General features: G+C 38.1%; 3 protein-coding genes across 11 annotated transcripts in view; all 3 read left to right on the top strand.

Moving 5' to 3' along the window:
* The first annotated feature begins 1,190 nt into the window (after positions 1 to 1,190).
* LOC105697384 (E3 SUMO-protein ligase NSE2) lies at positions 1,191 to 2,685 on the top strand. The gene is made up of 5 exons (XM_012420694.2): positions 1,191 to 1,356; positions 1,415 to 1,575; positions 1,656 to 1,749; positions 1,912 to 2,098; positions 2,440 to 2,685. Exons 1-5 carry the CDS (start codon positions 1,278 to 1,280, stop codon positions 2,573 to 2,575), a joined length of 657 nt encoding a protein of 218 aa, XP_012276117.1. The 5' UTR covers positions 1,191 to 1,277; the 3' UTR covers positions 2,576 to 2,685.
* Positions 2,686 to 3,413: 728 nt separating this feature from the next.
* LOC105694514 lies at positions 3,414 to 6,618 on the top strand. Of its 4 annotated transcripts, none has more exons than XM_012415264.2 (9): positions 3,414 to 3,664; positions 3,766 to 4,060; positions 4,214 to 4,356; positions 4,469 to 4,608; positions 4,672 to 4,713; positions 4,781 to 5,004; positions 5,263 to 5,474; positions 5,544 to 5,715; positions 6,333 to 6,618. In XM_012415264.2, exons 1-9 carry the CDS (start codon positions 3,446 to 3,448, stop codon positions 6,491 to 6,493), a joined length of 1,608 nt encoding a protein of 535 aa, XP_012270687.1. In that variant the 5' UTR covers positions 3,414 to 3,445; the 3' UTR covers positions 6,494 to 6,618. The 4 variants fall into 4 exon arrangements, with proteins under 4 accessions (XP_012270687.1, XP_012270677.1, XP_012270705.1 ...); XM_012415254.2 differs by having other exon boundaries at positions 3,766 to 4,066; XM_012415282.2 differs by having other exon boundaries at positions 3,743 to 4,066.
* Positions 6,619 to 9,629: 3,011 nt separating this feature from the next.
* The window catches only part of LOC105698999, a 54,639-nt gene continuing 47,708 nt past the window's right edge, over positions 9,630 to 16,560 (top strand). For 5 of the 6 annotated variants that reach the window (XM_012423873.1, XM_012423957.1, XM_012423711.1 and 2 more), the window contains exons 1-2: positions 9,630 to 10,009; positions 14,194 to 14,513. In XM_012423873.1, the coding sequence (XP_012279296.1) occupies positions 14,318 to 14,513 (196 nt within the window). In that variant the 5' untranslated portion in view covers positions 9,630 to 10,009; positions 14,194 to 14,317. Of the gene's footprint in view, positions 10,010 to 10,768; positions 10,875 to 14,193; positions 14,514 to 16,560 lie in introns of those variants that run through there. The other variant, XM_012423787.2, reaches the window with a different exon arrangement.

Genomic DNA, 16,560 nt, shown 5'->3' with positions numbered 1-16,560 from the left:
TCTACAAAACGCTCGATAACACTCGAAAACGCTTGATAAACGCTCGATAATGCTCGAAAACGCTTGAAAACGCTCGATAACTCTCGAAAAAATCTCGATAACGATTGAAAACACTTGAATATCACTCGATAACACTTGAAAACGCTCTGAAAATGCGTGAAAGCGCTCGAAAACGCTCTGAAAATGATCGAGAAACGCTCGAAAACGTTCAAAAATGTTCTAGAAACGCTTGAAATCGCTCGATAACGCTAGTAGGGAAATGTAACAATCATACGTGAAATGACTCGGCTTGTATCCACAGTTAGGTAAGCCTCGGGAGGATTTTTCGCAGAATTCGACTCTCACGCATACTCGTCGAATGTAGCGCCGAACGCACACATACTCAACGTCTCAACCCGTAGCTTGGCGCTTGGCTGGTTGGGACGCGCGAAGATTTCTAGGAGCGATCGCACTCACACAGATTCGTTGCATGAGAGTTCCGTACGCGACACCGACGCGTGCCCCAAAGCTCCGCATCACATCGACTTCGAGGCAACAATTACTTAATAGTAGTAGATAAGGAGATAAAGTCAAATGGAGCGTCACGAGTGTTCTTCCCTTACCATCGAAAGCGAGCAGTATCGGTAAGCGTAGGCAAGCCACCACCGTCAACTGCCGGATGGTATTACCATCACGAGTACGTGAGCCGCCAACGGCGACTGGTAGATGGTCCCGCCATCGCGAGTGCGCGAGCTCCTATCAGAAATTCGTTGCGCCGCTCTTGGGGGCAAAAAACGGTGAAAGCTAACGTACGAAACCAGAGGGCAGCACAGGATTCGATCGCACGATCCTGCCCGTGAGCAATCTCCCAACTCATCTCTGTCTGGCAGCGATCAACAGTGATGAGTTGGGAGATTGCTCACGGGTAGGGTCGCGCGGTCGCATCCTGTGCTGCCCCCAGCCCGATTGAGGATGCGAACGTTAACGATCATATGTGCATATGTACATCAAGCATGCAACCTGAGATGAGCAGAGCCTGCTCATCTCTGATGCAACCAAAGCAGGGAGGAACGTAACGAATTGGTAGGTAACGTCTGAATCTGTTGCGTAACAAGAAGGGTGCCCATGCTAAATATGGAACGGTTAATATGTTCGGGCGCTAGAGGTCACTGGCTCTTAATTGTTGCGAAATTTGGGCAATACTCTATATTGTTCATTGTCCTAGGTTATGTTATCTGGTTTATTCAAAATAATAAAAACATTCCATGTGAGTGTTTATTTGTTAAACGTAATTAAATATGGATAAATTGGATGAATCGTCTAGGGAAATATATGAGTACTTTGCTAACACAGCAATTAATATTACTAAAGTGTTTGGTGAGTCTGTTTTAATTCCAAACTATCGTATGTAAATTATGGCTACATTATTTTTCAGAACGAGATGAACAAAAGAATGAAATAGAAATATTAAAAGAATTAGTAACTCAGCAGAGTAAATTAAATGAAAAATTAAAAGCAATTCAGCAGATCAGCGACTTCTATTCAAATTATCATATTCTTGATTTAACTGAAGAAGTTGGATTGGAACTTTTAGCAGTAAGTGGTAATAAATACACTGGCTTGTTTACTTTTCGTACTTGAAATTTATAGAATTAATATTATTTATTAATATAAAGGAATATAAGGACAAAGTTGCGCAAATCAATCCAGATGTATCGGAAAGTCAAAATTTGCTAGATTTTAATGAGCAAGTTGATGATATACTTAAAGGTATGTCCTTTAAACTTGATTTAAAAGTATTATTAATGACCACTATTTATCAATCAAATTAAGAATTTAATAATAATGGATATATTTTGTATAATATATTCCTAATGTTAAAACATTGTCATGAGTTATACATTTCTTTAAATGATATCTTTTTGTTATTAGCTTTTAATGATAATCCTGAAGATTGTCCTATCGAAGACGAGGAATTACAACTTACAGAAAGTATTGTTAATATAGTTGATCCTATTACAAAGAAACGCATTGTACATCCAGTAAAAAATACTGCCTGTGGTCATGTATATGATAAAGAGAGTGTTACTGCTATGTTAAAAATTAATAAGAAAACGAGGTATTGTATATTCAATGTTATTAGACTAATTTCATTAATGCAATTAAAATGGGCAGAATAATTTGTTTATATATATGAAGTGAACAAAGGTAAATTACCACACAAAATGTGTTAATCTAATCAGAAATAATTTGTTCATTAAGCGAAAGATGTTTATCTAGAACAAGTTCAAAAATTAGAAAAGTGCTTGTATTTCACTGTATTTTTTTATTAGATTTTAAATTCAGAGCTTATAAACTCTGTGATGTAATTGGATTGAATATGAAAACTTTTATGACTATTTTCCAACACATTTTAACAATTAGATAATGATGTAAGTGAAACAAATAATGTCTTTGCAGATGTCCAGTAGCTGGGTGCAAGAATAAACAGTATATAGACCCAAAGAACTTGAAGGTTGATATTGCAACGAAATTATATTTACATGAACATCCCGAAGTACCTTTACAAGAGTCACCAAATAACAGCTTCTTATAAATGACTTTGTTAAGAATCTGAAATACGTTTTTAGCTCATTGCGTAAAGTACAATGCAACATGTCACTTGTAGTATTCTATATTTATTTATTTACTGATCTTCAATTAAATATAATATTTATGATACTATTTGATAAAAAATGATTAAATTAAATGTAATATTTGTTTATAAAATTGTTTCATTTGAAGCCCCTACTATCTACCTACGTTTCTATTTAAATGATTGAAATATTTTAATTTTACAAGTATTGGTTGCAAGTTTTACATTTTAATTATGCATTTATGTATATGTTGTGTATGCACTATGTAGTTATGTATCTTCAAGATGTTTCTACATTTGACTTTAACGAAGATTTATTGTTTAAATGTGCGCCTACGTACATACATTTATTTTATGCACATTTTAAGTCAGACATTACACAAAGTAAAATACTAATTATGCTATTGTAATTGAATAACCCTGAACGAACACTTTTTGTGTAAAAACGTAATCAAATATAGGATCGCTGTTAATCTCTCTTACAAAAAACTACTATTTCTGTCCTACATTATGTTTTTGAAAAAAAAAACTGAAATCATATCACACGGTTAAGTATATATGCTACTAGTAAATATTTTTTTATATAATTCAACATCAGCTTATCATTTTAATTTCATTTGTAGATTCTATAATTTGATACCAAAATTGAGTGTTTTATTTAAGTTTAAGAAAATATGTATTACAGTTATAAATTAACTCTGAGTATTTCCTAGTATTTCAAAAGATGACGCGCGCGCGCATGTGTGTGGTGATGTGTGTAAACTAACTTCACACTATTTTTTGTGTAACTAACTTCGTGTTGTCATCTATCGTGATGTCAACATATGGGCTATGTTTATAATTCTGTTTCTATTCACTCTTGTAATTCTTGCCCGCGGTGAAAATCATTACATGTACCAAGGCATCGACGTAAGTGGTACTGATTGGCGTGTTTTTCTCTCCGTAACTCCAGAAAACGAAGAATTACCAAAGTACGACATAAGTCACTGGGTGCAACAACTGCATTTACAGCAATGCGCTTTTGTGGAGATTGGCGAGGGCTTCTGTGCCGTGAGTCTGTTTAGATATTAATGTCAAGTACTTATTTATTTCTATATATTTTTAAAAATAATTGTTTTTTAATAAAAGGTACAATTCTTTCTGCTACACAGTTGTTTGTGGAGTTACGAAGCATTCCCAGTACTGCCAAATATGGAGACAGCACCAGGGTAGGAGAATTCTTTTTGGGTTTGTGCACTTGTGCAACTCTAAGATCATGGATATTATGTTCATCGGAACTGACTATGCAGAGGAAATCCGATTGCATCTTCACAGAAGCAACAGCTTATGCAAATACCAGTGCAAGAGTCCACAGAAGACTTTGTGACGTAACATTACTTAGTAACAGTGCTCCAGCTTGTAACTGCTCCGTGCCGATGGCGGGTCAGCAGCTTTACAAAACGGAAGGTTCCAGTAAATCTAAATGACTTTATTTAACTTGATTGCCAAAATAGCATCTATACCTTTATAAGTAACTATTTTTTTACTTTATTGTCACCTGGTACATATTAGATTATTGTTTAAAATGTATATTTCTAATTTTTTCTATATGTTCAATAGGTTTTCCTACTTGCTTTCGCAACCCGTTACTGGAGTCATTATGCTTTCCTCGAGGTGTCTGTGGTGTGGCAGAGTGTTCAGCAGTGACTATTAAAGGAATTCTCTCGCCACGGTGTAATCCAAACTGTCACAAACGGCAGCCTGTACGTTTATCTTTGGTCTTCAACACATTCATTCAAACTCAATAAGCTCTAATTAATATAATTTATCGGTTAAACCTGAAATAGTCTGTAATAGCAATGATTTTATTTTTAGTTCTGTGAAGAAGTAGGACCATGGACTTCAATAGCACCAACAATCACTTCCCTCTGGTCTCATTGGTCAATACCAAAATGCAACAGCACCTGTGGACAAGGGTTCATGATCGCTACAGCAGTGTGCCACGACCAAGTAACGTAAATAAAAGAAAATACTTTTTTCCAACATTATCACAAATACAACAAATCTATTCTTTACAGAGGAAAACCAGCGATTGATTGCATTGGACCTGGATCCTTTTGGTATAATGACGCAGTAATGAATGATATCCTTATACTAAACCACACCAAATCAATATACTTTTTTTAGTTGTCCAACAAATATTAAAAGATGCAATTGTGAGGTGGCCGTTAGCGAGGGTATTATGACAGCAACCCGAATTATGGAGCCCTGCACGTGTACAGATGGCTGTGTCATTGAACGCCCTCAAAAGAGGCTATTTAATCGAGGAGAGAGAGAGTCCATCCCAGACCCAGGTTGGAACGATGATTCTGATACGATTTACGAAGAGTTTAACCATAATAACTTTGAAGGTAAAGAAAAGAAATAACGCTCAATTTTTTATACTTATTATTATTTTCCCATAATTTCATGCTTTTGACGAATGAAGTTTATTGAAAATTTATTGAAAAATGAATTTTGAATAAATTTTCGATTAATTCATTATGCACAAAGTGATGACGTACAATATCAAGTAAAAATGTACTGAAATCTTTTGAAGTAATGAATAGAAATTTCTGTGCATTATCCTACAGCACTCGTACAATTAAAGGACTGATTCTATTTTTCAGAGGAGTACGTGAACTATCCTGAGTACATAAATTCTGTTCAACGGCGTCTTTTAACACATAACTATTATATAGATAAAAATGAATACAAGCAAAATTTTTTCGAATATGTTAATGAACTGAGGAATAAGCGAGAAGAAAAGCCTGTGGATGATGATGTTGACGATGACACTGAGGAATATGATGACGATGAGAACGAAGACTACGAAGATCTGGTGAACAGCTCGGAGCCCTTAGAATATCATGATTACGGTTAGTATTATCAAATATATCCTAATTTCTAGATCGCGTCCCTGTTCAGACGTACCAGTCTGGCACATCGCAGAAATGTCACACGGTATGAAAGGGATACCCACGAGATACAATGGGAGAAAGCCAGACGACAAGAAAGCAACGTTGATAACGACACTGGTTGTGAAGACGATGTTACAGACGAGTCACATTATATAGAATATGGTGAGACAACGTCTTATAAAAGAAAGTCTTTCACCTAGCTCTAAACCACTTTGTTGGGGGATTTCTCGATAGTGACCATGAAGATGCTGTACATATCAGTTTGAAGATTCCAAGCAAATCAGTACTTGACATTTAAGTAAATTCAGTAAAATGCAGAAAATAAGGGATCCTAGGAATTATTTGCACAATTATAACTATATATCAATAATTTTAAGCATAAATTTGATTATTTTTGCAAAACCTCAGTAATATATTCCTTACTATAGATGTTTTACTTGTACGCAATATTGCGGAGAAATGAGTGTAAACGGTATTAGACATTCACACACCACATGTTAAATAACTAGCTCCTATAATCACACATAATGTAGCATAAACCAGCATTCTTTTCACATGGCACTTGTAATGTAGTACCGAAGAAAATCGGCCGTAGCATGCTGTCAAGATCTTATCAGTTGTAATGCGACGCTTCTCCAGAATAATCGGGCACTGGTGATAGATAATACTTAAATATGTTTTTTTTGCATATAAATTTAAATAGAAAGTTTTCAGTATACTACTGTTAAGTTTTCCTGTCAAATCTTCTAAAATATTCATGAATTAAAAATTGTTTACAGATCCTGAAGCAGATTCTGCCGGAGATATAGAGCAAGATCAAGAAGAGGAGTACGATTTATCTTCAAGTAATCGGACCCGAATTATAAATACTGTCCTCTTAAACAAATTGCTTGTAGCATTATGGATCTTCTTTTCTTATAATTGTACACTTAATATTTAAGAAAGTTTGGATAACACCTGACATGACTTCACGACTACTTTATTAGAATTATGTGTAGAAAAGACATAGAGTGAATATCTTAATTCAAGAATTGTTGAAACAGAATTAAAACGAATTCAAAAGAAGTCTGAAATACATTCAAAGCTTCTCAAAATAAAATATTATAATCGGAACCGGCCAAACATCGATTTACACGAAATGCATTTTTTATGCTACCTAGAATGAATAAATCTTTCGGCTATACTCATTATACGCTTTTATAAAAGTATCGTTGTATTTTATTGACAACCTTCAATTGCAACTTTTGTGGAAACTATACCGTTAACTTTTTCTACACACTGGTATTTATTAATATTATAGACATTTAGAAGTAACGTAATATGATAATTATTAACTAATGATTAACCATTTCCTAAAAATGGAAAATATTCGTCCTTTATTCTAAAACAATATATACATCACACATTCAAGCCAAAAAATACCCTATTAGTAAGCAATAAATTTATTAATAAAATGTAAGGTAGAGCCAATTCTACCCTGCTGGGTGAGGAACCATACGTGTCAATACTACCAACTAACAATACCATATTTAAACAATGTTCAAGTGTGTTTAACTATCTTAATTAAGCAGTGTATCAACTGAGTCTACTCTATTATCAATACACTGCACAAATATGTACCATTCACTTCTATCTAGTTCGAGATAAACTTGTTTCTAGTATTCAGGTACTAACGAATCTAGTCTCCAAGTAATAACGAAAACTAACTCTGTGAATATAATGGATGAATAAATAAGTAAATAATTTAAGTAGCGATGTATTTGAGAAAATTTAACACGTAAAATTGAACCATATTGAATTCTCTTGAGGGCAGATTATCGTACACCATCGTAACATTGGCGACGCCAAGAAGATGGATTCAGTTCTAAGTAGGTATAATGAAATGATTATGGCACAAATTTTATCAACATTTTACCAATATAGTGTATGTTACTGATAAAATTGGCGAATGAAGTATAGGTATGTATTTGATTTTGAAATTATACAAAAAATCAGCTAACAATTGATTGTAAGATTAATCATGTATTACGGGTCATTAAAACCAAGAATCGCGCTTCAATAAGAACGGGAAAATAAAATAACACACATGTTCAAATCAATGATGAATCACGTTAAAACTGAAGCATCGCGAATATTACACTTAATAAAAGAATGAAAGGTCCAAAGTTTTCGTTTCTATTTAGAAATTGACAATCGCGTTTGCTGACTTATCATCCAAGTAAAGTTAGGTATAGATATAGCAATGAAATGACTTGCAACTATGTTATGATACATGTAATATAATGTGCACGCCAATGCTGCATAAATGAGTTGATATTGAAAATGCATCTCGATACAGTAGCGTATTCTAAGTAATAAAATAGACTGACTAACGCAATTCTACGGAAAAATGCTTTTTACCGAGTATAGTTTATTTTGCGTTCATAGTATATGACTTCCGGTACGAGCGGTACATCCTCGTTCCATTTCTGCGTCACTAGGAAAAACAACTTCCATCGCTTCTTCTCTCATGAGGAGCAATACTCTTTGTAATTGTACACATACATGCCTTTTACGTGAGAAAACCTGAAATCTAAACTCTAAGGGCCGGTTGTCAATCACCAACCATGACTAACGTGAAATTTCATTATTATTATTAGTTAATCTCAGATTAATGAAATTCACTTTGTACCGACAAAAATTAGGCTAACTGAAGATTAAAATCCACTGTGAGATAATCGCCCGAAATCGGATGATTAACTTTAATCACGCGTTAAGTAGCCTTCAATTAAAGATTTTAATTTGAATGTTGGTGCAACCGGCCTACATATCTGAAAGAAAGTTCTGTGTAGATTACATTTGTCAAGTGCATTGGCATTAATTCATACAAGGTAGAGAAGAAACTATTGAACCATTTCTAAAAAAAAACAAGGCCATTTCGTTCCAGTTTTATTTGCTTTCTTATTACCAAAGGGGAAACAGTTCTTTGTACTTGTATGAAAACTTGAACACCAAAATGAAGATAAGATAAAATTAATTGATCAGAAATACAAGTGTCGCTCGAACTCTACCCACTGCATGCAGATATGGCTTTTCTTATATTCCATCAACTCCTCCTTCAGCAAATACTCTTTTTTTCGTAGGGAAAAAAATATAAGCTCGAGCTTGCAGTACATCTTTTATTAACAAAAATCAATCGACAATGTTCCCGGTAACATTGATTCTTTAAACTAAAGAAAAGAAACGCAAAGAAACGAATCCGAGATGATTGCCTCTCCAACATTATTGTCTTGCAATATTCCGTAAGTGAGAGTCACGATGTTTATCAAGGGAGGGTTTGCGATTTGTCAATTCGCGTGAATGTAAGCGGCGCTATCAAACATTCGTTCCGTCGCCGCTGATTGCCACTCGGCGAAGAGGAGCGTCAAGCGTGCGCCGCGCAACGGCACAGGTAGTAATTTACCTTCACCGGGAGGGTGAAGGTACATACATGCACGTTCGCGTTGCTTCTACGGTTTCCCTTTTCAATTTCTAGATGACAGGAGGGAGACAACGGAACTCATCGAGAGTGAACCGAGGACGCATCCAAATAATATCGCGAGGTCCACTTCCCAAAAATCACAATTTATCGGGACCGTCACGAAAAAAAAAAGTTACGGAAGTTAAAGACTCTAAGAAAGGCGGTTCTAATAACGGTTTGCGTCAATGAAATACCATCGTTTCCAGTTAACTCGGATGCGATTCGGCATTTGGGAGACCCTGCCCTCGTGATAGCTTGCGACCGTGACGAGTAACGATACCGTATTTTGAGTACTTAACTTTAAAGAGGGAAATAATCTTTCCGCAGATATGCAACAGTTGGGCCCAGTACTCGCCTCGCGCACGGACGCCGCGCGATCGCAATGATCGGCGATTCTTCTTTGCACTGGCATCCGCCGAGGGGCGAGGCGAGCGCGCGGGTTTACGAACCGCCACGGCGAGGCTAGCCGCGAGCCGAACGCCCATTGGCGCAACTCGTACCACGTGGCGACGCCGCGCGGGTGGGGATTGGCCGGCGCTTACCACGGGCGAAAGCGGAGTTTCGTTCTAGTATTTACCCCGCGGTTAAAGTTGCTCTTTACTCTTCGCGTTTGACTCCGATCACTCCTCGGGCAAGAGGGCGAAGCCCACGGAGGCCGTGCGACCGCGTCGACGACGTCCTCCGCCGCGAGCGCGTCGTCGCAGCCGCTATGGCGTCGCCGGACGAATGAGAACGCGCGCGATACGGTGTTGCCGCGGTTCGGTGCTTCGGGGTTTCGCTCGACAAGCTGGTGCCGTGATTCCGCTCGACGTCGAGTGGAGATCGCGCGATCGACCGATCGTCGGGTCATCCGGGAATCGCGCTTCGCGTCGATGTATCGGCGGTCGGACCAGGCGGTGCACGAGCAGTCGGAGACCGAGAAGGCACGCCGTGGGATCGTGGAATGCGCGCTGACAGGTATCCGCCGCGTTGTATGGTGCGCGCACGGAATCGGCCGTGCGGGCCAGGCCCTCTTGCTTGCGCTCCCGCTCCTCCGATGAGTCCCTCTCGCTCGTACGCAGACGCGCTGCGTCCGATGCGGCGACCGTCTCTCTCGCGCGCACCGCTGCATGCCGCGCGCCCTCTCTCTCGAGCGCACGACCGGCGTTCCTCCGCTCCGCCGTACCTTTTGACAGCTCTCGGAACTAGAAACGATGACCCGCGACCAAGCTATGCCCTATCGTGTGGCGCGATACCAAGCTACGTGAAACCCGACAAATGCATCGAGGAAGGAAACTTCCTCGAACCCTTCTTAACCTTTTTCGTTGACAGCGTCATCGAGCCCCGACGAATATGGAACGCTTAAGCGTTATGGACTCTTCCGGTTCACCTGTGACAGCTAATGTCGCCATGTTCTTAAAAGTGTGGAGTGAAATCTCTTTTCAAAGGTCCCTTTAGCCCACTTTGTTCCTATCGTGCTCTCCTTTTTAGAGTTTGGGAGATTTGAAGCAGTGAACCGCTACGAACCGCTGCGTCGCTCTCGCTCCGAACCTATTGGGTTGTCGGAAAAGTCATGACGCATTTTCGTAACAGATGGCATAGAAAAATGCGTCATGACTTTTCCGGCAACCCAATACATCCTACGATATAACGTAACGCTAGACTGTTATGAAACTGGGGAAATGTATTCGCATTCGCGTTCAGTAGTTTTCTCGAATCGATGTCCTAATCTGTTTGGGAAGTAATTATCCGGTAATATCACGGATTTTGAAAGATATTTGATTAGCTGCGATAACTAAATATCGTTCGCACGTTAAAAAACTACGGTCTACCATTCTGTTGGGTGAGAATCTATGGTTTAACCATTTGGTACGGTAGTCTCTTTTATTTCGGATTTCATTGCATCTAATAATAAATTGCCTTAGTCTCTTAACGTCGTACCGTTAATTTCAATTGAAACCGACGAACCGGTACGGTGTTCTTGTTTTGAAACCACGTCTACGTTCCGTCGCATTTGCGAAACTTAAGAAACAATAAAGTTTGTCAGACAGTTAGCTTATGATAATATGGCATTTGTAATTCCACGCCGTCCCTATATTTTTAATACCATTACTATTTTTCGTTGACTTAAATTACATTGTGTTAATTTGCTTCGCGATAAATTATTTCGTTGATTACCGCAAATAATACAACCATTTAAAGATACGATATTTAATCTACCAGATAAAATAGATGACAAATACCTGAACATAAAACATAGTTTTCACCAGTTAATTGTTAAAATTGTTCGTTTGAATATGGCGATATTGGTTCATAAAATTACTATGCTTTAATAAAGTTGTAAACTACTCGCCTGTTTCATACCAATTTACTGTCCTTTTGAATGATGTTTTTCTATCGCCAATCTTCTTATATATCAATGAATTTATAAATTATTATCCTTTCAATGAAATTCAGTGCACGTTTCAGAATGTGTCGTTATCTTCTTTGAAGAATCCCACGCTTTATAAGCATGACGTACAACTTTCACTGATCAGACGATGGCCAACTCTTTCTGTTTTTATTCCATTCTCATTCAACTGGACAAGAATATTCCGTATGTAACCAAATTCTGAGAACCTCTCATATCTTTACTGTTATAAATAAAACGGAATTGCATTAAATAAGGGATCTTCATATATACTTTCATCATTATTTTCAAATTATATTTTCAGGTATTTTTTAAATAAAGATTTCGCTTACAGCTTTTGTAGAGCGATTTTGTAAAATTTCATTTTTGGCCTCTGGCATGCGTAAACTTTGATAATAGCTTAACTTAAGCCTAGGTGTCTGCCTAAACCTGCCTAAGTCTGCGTAAACTTTATTATAAAACAATTATCTATAACTATTATATTTTAAACTTAACTAATAACATAATTACATGAGCTACGCAGTTATTAATTTTTTTTAAATCAACCTTATTTATCGTTAAACCTATTATTTACTTGGACACCCTACTAGTGATCTGAGAACCTGTAGGTTCTCTAAAATAGTTTAAATGTAATGTTTACTATGAGTTGTTACTAGGATTACATTAGCAATCAGAAGTCTAGTCATGTTCGTTCACTACGTATTTGCATAATGTATTTATTAAATACTTCTAGCCTGAAGACAGTAGTTCACTGCATTATCTCAAGGTCATATCAGTGCTTCTCGCGATTGAATAATCAACTTCAATGCTTCTTTCTGACTTACCATGTCGATTACTGAACCCATAACAAGATTGCTCGGTACCACCGTTGGATATCCCTCAGAACTGTTGCTCTGCAATGTTTTGGAAAACGAATTATGATTTCATATGCTATAAAGATTACACTTACAAAAGAATGCTTAGAGTTTTGGAAACACCCTATACAAGAATATTTTCAACAAACTCTTCCAGTTGGAGGTCTGTCCATTGTATCAACGGCACCCTAAAACTTGTTCCCCTTTCTCCAGGTTTAACACTAGAACTACCAAGACCAGTCAAAATGACTGGTTTCAAATGGCTCATCATATACAAAAAAAAAAACCGCCGGTGGTTCTAGTGTTAATGCCCCCTTCATAGGCCCACTACCTTTTACATACCCATCTCGGTGATCCGTTACGATCCTACTTTACAATTGACCTATTTCATAGTCATCCATTTAAAAAAACTAGTGATCCTTCAATGTTTTATTAAAAACATTGGGTTTAATATCTTCTATACATGACGCTAGCAAGATGATATTCAACAATTTCGGGTCCCCTTCTGCGTTTATTCTTACATTTAACGAGCTCTTCCGGTGAAGGTTTCAATGTATCATTGTCTGAAGATAATTGACCAAAACATCTCTTCCTCCTTGTCCCACGTGGCACGGCTACTGCCGCTTCTCTTTTCCTCCCCTCGTTCTCTATCTCCTTTTCTTCACTTCCATCTCTCTACCTATCCCTCAACTTATCTCTGCTTCTATCGTTCCATCTCCCTCTCTCTCCACCTCACTTAATCTCTCTCTCCTTCTGTACATCTTTCTCGCGTCAATGACCTATCAACGACCTCTTGTATACCCGACGAGATGCAGCAAAAATCATCTTGCCGAGGAGTCCGATCTTCCATACTAGGTCCGCACAGTGCGAGACGCACGAGATGTATGAAATTTCCTTGAGCTTCTCATCCGAGGTCGATGCATCCTCGTTGGGGCTTTCGGCGTGTGAAGGTCATCGTATATCGACCTTACTCTCCGAGTCCCACTTGGCTTTGTAGTATCGTAACACACCTCGCGGTATTCACCAGGGCCCGGTTGCGTCACGAAACGTGCTGAAGAAACGACGCGCACTCACCGAATGCCGTTTTTTTTTCCTACAGACATTGTAACTCCCAAAGAACCTGTTATTTACTTTGCCCTTTACTTTATCACATTAAATAAAAACATGTGGCACTCGCGGAGGGAAAAATGATTAGACAGGATGGACATTGATTGGCTCAGAGGGGTTAAAAGGTTGTGAAATGCGCTTTAATCAAAGTCAGTTTAAGAGAGAATAGAATGATATAGGAAATAATTGATTACGGACCTATCTTATTTACGTTTCAATGGAAATTCGATATGAGTACAGTTTTAAAATATTTCAAAATGACGGACTGTAAAACCTAGAACATTTTATTTTTTCACGGTGTACACGATTCCAGTAGGACGGCGAGTCTGAAACAAAAGGTGAAGTGCTTTTAGAGATTATAAATGATTGTATAAGAATTTTCTATTTAATTTAAATTCTCCATAAAACATGAAATAAAACAGCTCCATAAACAAACATTTCCTGTACATTTTCATTGTCTTTTAAACTCACGTTTGATTAAAGCGCATTTGCAATCTGCTAATGCCCTTAAGGGATAAAGACCTCCGGGGTAGAGTATCCCTCTAAAGGAGAATATTTCAGTAGAATCTTGGTTTGCGCCACACTTTCGAAAGCTATAATTCCGAAAATGACTTTGCATGCGCGGGATACGCGACCGTATAGTAATGATGGTCAACAGTACACTAACGAAACGCGATCCAGTTATCAAATCGTGAATCCTGACTACTCGACATCGGTGACGTCACGGCTTCGAGCGGTGCTGACGTGAGGGATTTTGTGGGTCATCCGTCTCTTACTGTTTTCGGCCTAAGGAGTGTCAAGGCTCGGACCGCGCTGTAGTATGAAGCCCTACGTGGAACGGAAGGACCAGGGTTCACAGTTCAAGGAAGCGGTTAACGACCGAGGAAGAACCGAGGATAACGCTACCTAGGAGAGATGAACGATTCAGGAGGGACGACGAGCGGCGAGTCATCGAGAGATCCGGAGGACGACCCGTCGACGACATCCGGAGACCTTCCGGAAACCAACATGGACCTGGTACACGCTCCGAATCCCTGGCTTCCGGCCTACGGGTTCCAGCTGCAGCATCACTCGCCCTTCCAGCCCACGCAGGAGGATCTACGGGCTAATGGTTCGTTGTGTTTTGTCACGTTACGAGTGCTTCCTTTCCTTTCCCGCTCACCCGCTTGCCTTCCCCTACAGAGACGGGCAGAAACACCGAGAGATTAACAAAGTAAACTATTTTTTCTAGAGCATTGAATTCGTTGACCTTAAATACAGTGTTATGTGTCGGTGTTTAGGTACATTGCATAAATAATTATTAACGGTTTTGCGGAATTGACTTTGTCAGTTAATTCACGGGGTAAATATTAATTTTAATTAATTTCAAGTAGTTGTCTGCGGATAATGAAGTGGCTTTAATTTAGATTAGTGGATGTAAGTTATATGAAGTTACCGTTTGAATTTCGGAGTTTTTGTTTCGCTAATTAATTCAGCACGTATTAGGTTGAAGGTTAAATTCCTTACGAAGTATTTATTGTATCTCAGTGGGTTCAATTATCACATGCACGAAACATGTGCTGAAGGAAAAATTCGCATTCAGACAATCGCTTTAACGTCTGCATTCAATGTCGTTATAAGGTCGCGGATATATTATCTTTCAATGAAATGCATTCAGAATTGTCTGTTGTATAATGTTTGTCAAGATCCCGAGAGGTTTTCATACTCTCGTACGTTTCTTTTTTTTCTTTTTTTTGGAAACGTGTCGATTCCAAAAAAGGGAATTTTTCGTAATGAGAGAATCCCCTCTGTTAGTCTATCACCGTCAGTTCATAATGCTACAGTGATTTCCTTCGCTTAGAAAACGCATTTAGCCGGAGGTGCATATAAATTGTATCGTTAATGCTAAATGTAGGCTGCTTTCTATCTTGGCGAGATAATGAAAACCACCGACCTCGGGAGGTGTCTAGCAGCAATTTCCACGGTACACGTGTACCGTGTATGGCCGATCTAATGACCTCGAGAAGCAACCAGGAAGTAAACAAAATCTTGTAAAACCACGAGTCAATTCAACAATTCTTTTTGGAAAGAAGATATGCATTCATTATCTATAACAAAAACGTTTTTCGCGTGGTATAATTTGAAGGTGTAATTTATGCGCCATGCTTGCAATTAATTGTAAATCAGAGTTTTTCATTCATTAATTTTTGCAACCGGTCTAATAAAATGTAAAGATATTATAATCCCGTTTCATGTTTAATTAAAACAATTATAGGTCCTTCTCATAACGTAAAAGAGAATATGTTACGTTTTTTTCCGAATAACCCGAGTTTACATAAATTATACGACATTGAGCTCATTTAGTTTCCTATTGTCAAGGACAGAAGTGTCTGTAGATGTTCCAGCATATCATTTACTTGTCGTAAAGGGTAGCACGCATTCCTCGCTACTCGTTCTGGTCATGAAACTACCACCTGTTGCTTCTTATCCGTTACCTCTTGGACATTTATAGTCCCCTTGCGTGTCTTGTTTTCGTCCGCTTAAAGACAATGACGCCATTGCCACTTAGAAAGGAGTAATTTTAACAATACCCGTTTATCCACCGCTCTACATCCAAGTGGAACCAGACACTGTGCAGTAGCTCCTACGATCAATTTTTTTGCCATTGTTTCACAATTCGTTACATGTATTGTACCGTGACTGTTCTTTTGTGTGCAGTTCAAATGATATGACTAATGTCAAACGTAGACCAGGTCAAGCCATTTTTTTAACGTGTTACTCTGAATGTTTTATTTACTACAAAATATTGCAACACTATTTCCCGGAAGTATTTACTCGCGCTCCGATTGTAACACTTTTACTTTTTTCCATGCAACGCCTGTGGAAGCTGTGAGTCATGTACCTAGTTTAATGTTCCTTTCGTGATCACATAAATGCCGATGGAATTAAAAACCACTTAAAATCTATTTGTTTTTTGTTTTTTTTTTTTTAATGTAAATTCAGCGAAATCTTTTCACCATCTTTCTCGGTTTTCCGTCCCTACCAGATGATAATTTTGTCGACAGCAAGTAATCCTATTGATACATATTTCCACATGTTAAAGTAACAAAAAATGTCGTATGCCAACTTTTCAAAATAGTGAAAAATGAATCTAATAATATTCATGTTAATATACACAG

This window comes from Orussus abietinus, unplaced genomic scaffold, assembly GCF_000612105.2.
Source record: "Orussus abietinus isolate OABI.00-Male unplaced genomic scaffold, Oabi_2.0 scaffold455, whole genome shotgun sequence".
NCBI classification, from domain to species: Eukaryota; Metazoa; Arthropoda; class Insecta; order Hymenoptera; family Orussidae; genus Orussus; species Orussus abietinus.
Note: the sequence above shows the minus strand (reverse complement) of the source record. Positions and strands in the feature narration are given on the sequence as shown.